The sequence below is a fragment of the Lycium ferocissimum genome, chromosome 2 (assembly GCF_029784015.1).
Source record: "Lycium ferocissimum isolate CSIRO_LF1 chromosome 2, AGI_CSIRO_Lferr_CH_V1, whole genome shotgun sequence".
In the NCBI taxonomy this organism is placed as follows: Eukaryota; Viridiplantae; Streptophyta; class Magnoliopsida; order Solanales; family Solanaceae; genus Lycium; species Lycium ferocissimum.
Genome location: NC_081343.1, coordinates 35,212,869 through 35,222,164, shown reverse-complemented (window position 1 = coordinate 35,222,164; position 9,296 = coordinate 35,212,869). Strand labels below are relative to the sequence as shown.

The following is a 9,296-nucleotide window of genomic DNA, read 5'->3' as shown; positions in this document are numbered from 1 at the left end:
TCACATAAATTGGGACGGAGAGTAATATTTTATTTACGTGGTTAAAAGTAAAAATGTATTCACATCCAATGGTAGGGGCAAGATGGTGCTAAAAGTGGCATTCCTTTTAAAATAGTTGAAGCGTCACGAATGGCGGGTAAATTTCGAAAAACCAATTTCCTTTTGGATCCAACAATTTCAATTTCCCAATTCAATTTCCCGCCATCTAGGAAGAAACAGAAATAAAAACCCAGAAACAAAAATCTTATTGCAAAATCATTCTTATTTCTTTGAATCTTTGAAAATTAAAATGGCAGTTGCTTCAGGTACTGAGAAGAAGAAGGAAGGGAAAATGAAAAGCCCAATTAAGAAAGAAAAGGTCAGTGAAAAGGCTATTTCTTCTTCACCCGCCAAGCGCAATAATAATCCAGGAATACGTCTTGTTCATGGTCGAATCTATGATTCTAATAACGGCAAGACATGCCATCAGGTAATTCTTTTATGCCATCAGGCTATTTCTTCTTCATTTTCGTTATTTCTTTTCCTGGATTGCTTTGAATTGCTTTTCTTGACCTGAGGGTCCATTGGAAACAACCTCTCGACCTTTCAAGGTAGGGGTAAGGTCTGCGCTCCAGACCCCACTTTGTGGAATTATACTGGGTATGTTGTTGTTGTATATCTCTTCATTTTTGCTTACTTTATGTGTTAATTAGAAAGAAAACCAATAAAGAAATGGGGTTTTGGTAATGTGTTTCTAAATTAGGAATTATTTGATTCCAAAACTACTGTTTGCGGGTTGATCCATGATGTAGAATTAGTGATTTCAGAGTTATAATTAGTTCGACGAGCAAATGTTGCTGCTCTGTTGCTTCAAAAGAGTCGTTTGGTACGCGGGATAAGGTGAAATGTCTTCGATTAAGTCTGGGTTAAATTTACATTGTCAATCAAATACAGTATAAATTTAGTCCCAAACTTAATCTTGGATATCTCACCTTATTCCATCATACTTGAAATTATTTTATCTGCCGGAATTAGTCTAGGGATTACAATCCTTAGACTATAATCCCGGTATAATTTAGTCTGCGAACCAAATGACCCCTTAATGTATAGATTATGAAGGGCTTTTAGGGTTTTGGTTCATTAGCAAATGTAGTGTAGCATGAGATGTGTAGTGGTTGCATGTTATTATTTCAAATTTTGGGTGGTGAACCAAGTTTTGTATTTTTAATGGGGAATGGTAGAGAGGTGAGCCATTAACCACTGATAAGGTGGAACAAAGCATATCTTTTGTTTATCACGAAAAAAAAAAGAAGGATACAGATTCTAATGTGTTAGATCCAAAAGCAATGGGTTCCAACCCATGTCTTATACACTAGGGGTGTGCTTGGTATGAATGAAAATGTTTTTTTTGGGAAAATAAGTGTGTTTCTTATGTAAGCAAAGAGTGTTATTCTAAAAGTATTTGTATAAAATGTAGACAAATACTATGAGAAGTCGAGTGTGGGGTGTGGGATGGTGGGTATGAGGGTGGAGAGCACAAAATCAACATAATGTTGCTTGTGAAACTTGTTTTCCGTACTTGCACTAGGGAAGTCACTTTTCTCATTTTTAAGGAACTTGTTTTCCTAGAGAAAATGTATTTCAAAAAATTTGACCAACCGAACAAGAGAAAACTAGAAGACATTTTACTTGTTACTGCGTAGTGGTTTGAACCCATGGCTTATACACTAGGTCTAATCCTGTTACAACGTGTGTGGTCTTTTGCCATTTAAGTTTACTCGTATGGAAATATAATATTTTTCCTTATTGATCATGTGCTTCTGCTTTGATGCATTGTTCATTGATGTAGTACTTATTGTTCAAAATCAACATTACCTCTTCACATGCATCGTTTTGCTGCAGTCAGATACAAAAAAGTATCTGCCACATATTGCTATTTTTGGATTTCTTAAGTAATGAAGCATGTTTCTAACTTTGTCTATAGTTTGTTGAGGAACTTATTTTCTGCATTAGGCACATGACCATTTTAGAAATTAATACATGATTTCATTTTAGTAGCAAATCATAATGGAAAGATTATGCTCCTTTTCCAATGTTGGTTTCACAGGAGATGTAAAGTTCCTTCTTGATGAAAGAGTCTAAAACTGAACAATGGTTTGGATGAATTTCCTTATGTTTTCAAGTAAAAGTTATTATTTGAATACTTTAATTTGGAAAATGTATTTGAAGCAAGACAAACTCGGTGGAGATTTGTGCTTCAATACAATACTAAGTTGGTTAACGTGAAGTGTCATTTGTATTGACATGCGGCTACTGCACCATTTGTTCTCCCTTACAAGCTTCATAGAATTGCAGATTAAGGGCCTGCCATACTTCACACTTTTGTTCTTTCAGTATCTATTGTACTAACTTTTACTGAACTCCATGCAGTGCCGCCAAAAGACTTTGGACATTACGGCTGGGTGTAAGAGTATGCGAAATAATAAGCCTTGTCCAATTCATATCTGTGAAAAATGCCTACTAAACAGGTTAAAAGCTTCCCACCATTTTTCTGATAACGACCATTCTTTTTATTGCAAATGTGTACTTATGTTTTATGAGCTTTTAAACTAGGTATGGTGAGATTGCAAAAGAAGTATCTCTTTTGGAGGATTGGAAATGTCCAAAATGCAGAGACATTTGTAACTGCAGTTTTTGCATGTGGGTTGCCTTCTTTAGTTTGTTCTTTATATTTTGTTCTTTTAAAATAGAATATCAATTACTTACTGGCTCAATTCACAGGAAGAGACGGGGTTGCCAACCCACTGGTCAACTTGTGAAGACAGCAAAGGCAACTGGATATTCTTCTGTTTCAGATATGCTGCAGACTAACGGGATCACTAATGTTGATCAAATCCAAGCTCTGAAAGACAAGAGTGCCTCACGGAAAAAGATTAATATGCCGAAGAATGTAATTTTGCTGTTATATAATTATGCCACTGATAACAGGAAATATTTGTCTGCTCATTAGCTCTGATACCTTGTTTCTGAACATTGACAGGAGGAGGAAAGCATTGTTTCTACTGAAAATATTGGGAAGGAAAATTGTATTGAAGAGATGATAGACGTAAATGTGAATCCTTCTTATTTGTCAAAAAATCCCACTGATAAGCAATCTGCGGGATGTAAAAGGAAAAAGGTTAATGAAAAGCCTAAGAAAATTAGTCTTCTCGGCAAGGAAAAATCTAAGAGAGTCAAGCAAGAGGGATCAACTGAAGTGAATGGCACGATAAGCAGTCCTAACAAAAAGAGATCAGTGGAAGAAACTCCATCAGAAGAATCTCAAGATTCTGGAAAGAACAACAAGGAAAGATCTGTATCTGTCGAGGAAGATTCTGTGAAGGATAACACTATTGAAAATGATCCTTTTGCCTTGACTTCATTGCCCCAGGGCACTGGTTTGACAGCTGTTGGTGGCATTGATTTACAGTCGGAAGATGTTGGGAATGCATTTCAATTTTTAGAGTTTTGTGCGGCCTTCGGAAAGGCAAGTAGCTTAATACCGAGTAAAACTCTATTATGGGATCTTCTTGAAAATATTTTACATGCATTCATGCTGTAATGTGGATGAGCACTAGTCATAGCATAATTACTGAATTTCATGCTTTCTTACACATAGGTGACTTTTTGTTTTTCCATAGTTCATTATTTCATTTTTGTTCCCAAAATCTTGGAAATCGGTACATGGGGCATGTCTGATGCAGAGCTGCTAAGCTGAACATGAGCTTTCCCCATATTTTTTTTTTGAAATTCTGTTTTATAAGTATTCAGTGCTTTCTTATCCAGTTTTACTGCCTTGATTTGTTGCCTGTGGCTCTTTTCTGTTTCTAGATCTGCAGCATTTAGGTCTACACAATTATCTGATCAAATTTTACATTTCTCAATTGTTCTACTTTTCACTTTTGATAGATACTTGACATCAAGAAGGGGCAACCAGAAGCTGTTCTTAGAGATATAATGCAGGGGAGAAGTTCACGACGTGGAAAATGTTCTTTGACGATACAGTTTCTTAATAACTTACTATCTTTCTTAAAAGAGGAGGAAGAGGAAAGGTATATCTTTTTCTTGATTTGTTTAAGGAGCACATCACTTGCATCTTCTAACATTTGTATATGAATGTATTTTCCAGATTTTCTGCCGAAACCTCGACAGAAGGAAAAAACTCATGTTATTCTGATGTTAAAATCTGCATCTCTGAATCTCCTATTGTTTCAAAAACCATGGGCTTGGATTCAATAGGTGATGACGCTGAAGAATTTGAGAACTTGAATCCCTCAGAAAAGCTCAAGATATTAAATTTTATCTGCGATGAAATTCTTGAAACTGTGTAAGAATATTCCTAGTTCCCCGTTCGTCATTACATTTTCTATTTTCTTTGTCTTTTTGTCAAAATGAATTTATATATACAATTTTTCCAGAAAGATAAGGGATTGGATTGATGATCAAAACTCAAAATTTGCTGAAAAGGCAAAGGAAGCAAAAGAAAAAGTTGCTGCTGCAAAAGAAGAGGTATGGAAGGAGAAAAAAAAAAAAAAAAAAAAAAAAACTTAGCCTCATTGTGCTTCATGTTATGAAAACTGAAATATGAAATGTTATTACTTGTACAGGAGAAGCGCCTGAAGCACAAAATGCAGAACGAGATAGCTCAAGCCATTATCGAAAAGAATGGTGCTCCAATCTCAATATCGGAACATGAAGCCATTGTTACTCAAATTAAACTTGAAGCAGCAGAAGCTCATGCTTCTGTGATGGAGTCAAAGAACACTTATTCAAAGTGTACGTGCTTAGTTCTACATGCAAGTTTTAAGTTCATTTATTTTCCTATATGGCTCGCATAAATGTGCATATCTAACAGTCATGTTAAAGGAAGTCCAATATGGAATAAGATATTACTAGATTTTTAGTTGATCATGTTGACGTGATGTGGACCAGTAACAGACTTGTTAATCTCTTTTTTTCTAGCTTTAGAACCATGTCATCTGTTATTACCTTATAGGATACCTGGATCCCCAAGACAGAAATTAAACAATTTAGTTTTAACGCGGAGAGTCTTGTTCTAGTATAACAATTTAAGAGGTGCAATTAAGATGTACTGGTTACATTTATTCTATTTGTCTTACTATAGATAAGGTAGAAGATTTTCCTTATTCACTTGCCACAAAAATGTTATCCGCAAAGCCGATTCCTACAGCAGTGAACCTATAGTTGTAATCACAAGGTCATTCTTGATGTAAATTATATATTGCAGGTTTATCACGTCTCTCTCTCTCTCTCTCTCTCTATCTATCTATGATGGAGAGGTAGAGATAGACAAATAGGCGGACAGCAGTTATCTTGGACTTCATTAAGACTTAATTTCAGTTTGATATAAGCATCAGTTGATTCAGGTCCTGAAAACCTTAGGTTCTTAATATTGAGACATTGAGTGTCTTGTAAAACAACTTAGGACTATTAGCATTTTGTATCGATATTATGCCATGATAAGTGACAGTTAGATTATTGTCGTAACTTGAAGAAAAAATGTTCCCATTCAGCATGCTGCAAGCTGCTGGGGTATTGATGGATGCAACCACCTATTTTAATTGCTGTCATTTATTTCACCATTTATGATGTTTGAGATTTTAATTGTTTGTTTTGAACGTGCCTGTATTTCGGGATTTTTTTTTCCTCTTAAACTATAGCATTTGCTTGCTGACTTAGATTTGCCTTGTGAAATCATAGAGCTTTTAAAATAGATACATCACCATCCGTCTCAGAAAGTAAATTATAGTACCTTGACGATACGGCATACAGCTTAGTCGGTTGTCGGCTATTAACCCACATTCCATAGTGAAAACATGGAAAATCCTACCTTTGTCACAATCATCAGACAGCTGCTCCATGCAATTAGAGATGATAAAGAGAAGCTCATTAACACCAAGTCCAGAGCAAGATTACAGCAACATATATTGCTATTTTCCCATCAAGCTTTCACTTCATTCTCAAATGAAATTTCTATATGAAATATGATTTATACTTGTTTGTTATGATGCCTGGCCTATTGTAACTTCAATGATTATATTGAACATTTTCATATATTTGGGTTCTGACTATTATTTTGTCTACAGATAATCAAAGATCTGAAGCTGTTAGGACGGAGCCTTTCTTTTTAAACGCTGATGGTAATGTGTATTGGAGACTAAACTGCTATGGTGACAAATCCATTCTTTTATGTCAAGGTTGGTTCAAGCATATGACAGTTTGCTCCGTTTTTGGTAACTGGCATTTGAATGACCATTCTCTATACCTATTTCATATGCAGATATAGGAACTGGTGATACTGCTGCATCAGATGAAAAATGGTCTGCTTTTGATGTTGAACAGAAAGAAATCATTGAGAAGCGCATTAATTCTTTAAGGTTGGTAATGCAAATACTATACTAAATTAAACTGATAGAGATTTCCAAGATTGAGTTCCCATTTATTCTAGCTGGCTATTTAAAGATGCTGAAATTCAGGATTGACATGCTTTATTGCCTAGCATAAGAAAACAAATGCATTGACTGGAATGGATATCTTTATAGACTTGTAATAGAATTTTTGCTGTAATTGGTATAGCAGGGCAAACAGGATAAGAAATATCCACTGAGAATAAATCTCTTAATCTGTTCATATATGAGACTGTCCACTTTAGATCTTCCTTGATTTCTTTGCAGACAAGTTATATGTCTCTGAAGAATCTGCATAGTTTTGTTTGATTATGACCTTTTGGATTTTCCTAGTTCTTTTTTGACTTATCAAAGAAATCAAAAGTTTCTCCTAGTTCTGTTGTTGGTCAATGTAAAAGCACCTTTGATTTTCCACCTTTGATTTTCTTCTTCATTGTTCTGGAATATGTGAACCACATTACTTGTCTTTCTGATTGCTGCTCAGACCACCTCTGATGGAGGGCGGAAGGGAACTGATACATGAGATAGACAATCCTGTTATAAAGTGAAAAATGCACTCATTTTTCTCATGATATCAACTCACGATTTATGAGCATTTAGCAAAAATGTAGTACGTCACAATTCTGTTTTAGCTAGTTGTTTTAGCAAAAAATGTAGTATGTCACAATTCTGTTAATGCTTATTGTTACCAGCATTTAGCCAAAGAAAACATGATTGATGATTCAACTTGAGATTAGCGTGTTACTCGGATGTGGACCTTGTATAAAATCATAGTATTTCTGAGTTGATCAAGTTTATTATATGTAGGTTTTACTAATCTTCAAAATAAATCATATCTCTTCAGTTGCAGGGTAAAGAGGGTTAGAACTCACAAGGTCATGCAGAAACTTCCATCTCCGAATAGTGAAGCTGCTGCTTAAGATCTTTCTGATTTTGGACAATCACTTGGTAGAACCGAGGTACTAATTATATTCTTTAACATGTCAAGAGATGCATGCCTAGCTAAGATCAACAGCCCTTGTTAATACATATTTTACTTGCATTTCCTTGGAGGAATGCAGTGGATAACAGCTTATCTTATGAATGGTCTTTTACCTTACTTTTCAGTGACTTGCAAATCCACAGTACCAGAGAAGAATAGGACGGAAGAAAGATTACATTTCATTATGCTACCTTCTGTTGTTACTTTTTGTCAAACTATAGGAATATTGTAATTGATGTTGTATCTAGCTTTGTTGTACTCTGTAGTGTGCCTTTTCCATCCACCTCCTTTTAGATGTTTCGTCTTGAACTCCATATAATGGTAGCATGGTTTTATTATAACAAACTTGTTGCTACAGTCAAACTTCTTTATAAACAATCGCCTTCTATAATATTATTTCACTTATATCCAACACTTGTTATCTATTCTTTTATATTACACCTAGGAAATTTGTGTTTGACTATTTTATCAGCCACTTACCGGCAAAATATGTAGGTGCAAGCAGGGGCGGACCCAACGTGTTGGGTAGGGGGGACACGTGCCCCCCAACTTTGAAAAAAACCCTATAAATATATATTTATATACCTTGAAATACTATGATATATTTTAAAAGAACCTCTCAAATATAATTGCAAAAGTAGTTCAGTTGGTAGGAGTGCTCTTGAGTGCTCACTGGTCACCACCCGAGATCAAATCTCGGCTCCAACACAATTTTTTTCGCCTATATACTTGTATTTTTGCTGTTGCTATGCTATTAGTGATCGATCCGACACGGTATTATCCCTCAGTCGTCATTAAAAATTTTGTTGCCGTGTATTTAAGATAATGGTGCTCCCGCCGTCTTAAAATCCTGGGCCTGCCTCTGAGTGCAGGGATAAGTAGAACTTAGAAGCAGGTGTCTTACAATGTAATGTGGTGAGGTTTTTGATCTCATCAGTCTATTGTCCTATGTGTTCAACAATATGTAAGAGCAATTCTTGATCGAAGGCAGTACATAATTTTTTGGTTATTATGAAATAATAAATACATTGATATTTGAGCTATTATAAGGAGGTAATCTTACAAAGTTATAAAGATAAAAGTTGCTATAGGTAAAAGATTGTTATAAAGGTAAACTACAACATAAAAGTCGATTTCAAGTGAAATAATATTATAGAAGATGATTGTTTATAAAGAGGTATGATTGTATAATTAACTAGCGAAAAAGATTTTAGATAAATTCCATGACTAGAATTAAAAATTCTACAGCCAGTTTAACATGTTGCATATTATTAGAAGTTTCTATGAGTGTTTTAAAAGGCAGTTTCAGAACTCGTCCAGGAGCTCGCCTCGAGGCGAGGCACTGGCAAAACGTCCCGGGGCTCATGTCCGAGGCTTAGTTCCTGTGAGGCTTACGCTCTAAGCGCTCGACTGTACGCTCTAAACACGCCTAACGATCAATTCCCGGGGCTCGCCTAACAGTGCTTATACAAATTATATATAAAATTCATTAATTATAATCGTTGACCCTCATAATTCTTTAACAAATGAATGATACTTAATATTTTTTCATCTATATAAATAAGAAGATTGGGAGTAACTCAAATAACAAGATGTAGTATTGCATAATTACTATTTGAGAACATCGTGAGGATGAATATCACTTAATATTTCTTTTAAAAATACATAGCCGATTTGTACATTTCACTTGTCATTGGTCTTTGTCCTTATGTATCAAAATTATCATATTTTATTATTCGCTATTTGAAAGTAATTAATTTTATGCATGAAGGAGTTACGTTTTAATCATAATACTGATAAAGTTTATTGATATAAAATGAACAGTATGATAGTAATATTGTTTTAAGAAATTGTGATTTTTTCATTGT

At 34.9% G+C, this 9,296-nt stretch overlaps 1 protein-coding gene across 2 annotated transcripts; it reads left to right on the top strand.

The window, feature by feature from the left end:
- The first annotated feature begins 206 nt into the window (after positions 1-206).
- On the top strand, positions 207-7,840 carry LOC132035566 (uncharacterized). Of its 2 annotated transcripts, none has more exons than XM_059425874.1 (13): positions 207-469; positions 2,410-2,507; positions 2,593-2,679; positions 2,761-2,929; positions 3,020-3,505; positions 3,928-4,070; positions 4,148-4,345; positions 4,437-4,527; positions 4,626-4,794; positions 6,126-6,236; positions 6,320-6,416; positions 7,297-7,405; positions 7,554-7,840. In XM_059425874.1, the coding sequence occupies exons 1-12, from the start codon at positions 290-292 to the stop codon at positions 7,364-7,366; spliced, it is 1,899 nt and encodes a 632-aa protein (XP_059281857.1). In that variant the 5' UTR covers positions 207-289; the 3' UTR covers positions 7,367-7,405; positions 7,554-7,840. The 2 variants fall into 2 exon arrangements, with proteins under 2 accessions (XP_059281857.1, XP_059281851.1); XM_059425868.1 differs by having other exon boundaries at positions 208-469; positions 7,291-7,405.
- Positions 7,841-9,296: the final 1,456 nt, after the last annotated feature.

What these genes read in the sequence shown, in the direction of transcription:
- LOC132035566 (XM_059425868.1), top strand. Translation starts at nt 290, where the DNA reads ATGGCAGTTGCTTCAGGTACTGAGAAGAAGAAGGAAGGGAAAATGAAA. An exon ending in AAAGAGGAGGAAGAGGAAAG is followed by an intron (nt 4,071 to 4,147) that starts GTATATCTTTTT and finishes TGTATTTTCCAG; the next exon opens with ATTTTCTGCCGAAACCTCGA. An exon ending in TTGCTGCTGCAAAAGAAGAG is followed by an intron (nt 4,528 to 4,625) that starts GTATGGAAGGAG and finishes TTACTTGTACAG; the next exon opens with GAGAAGCGCCTGAAGCACAA.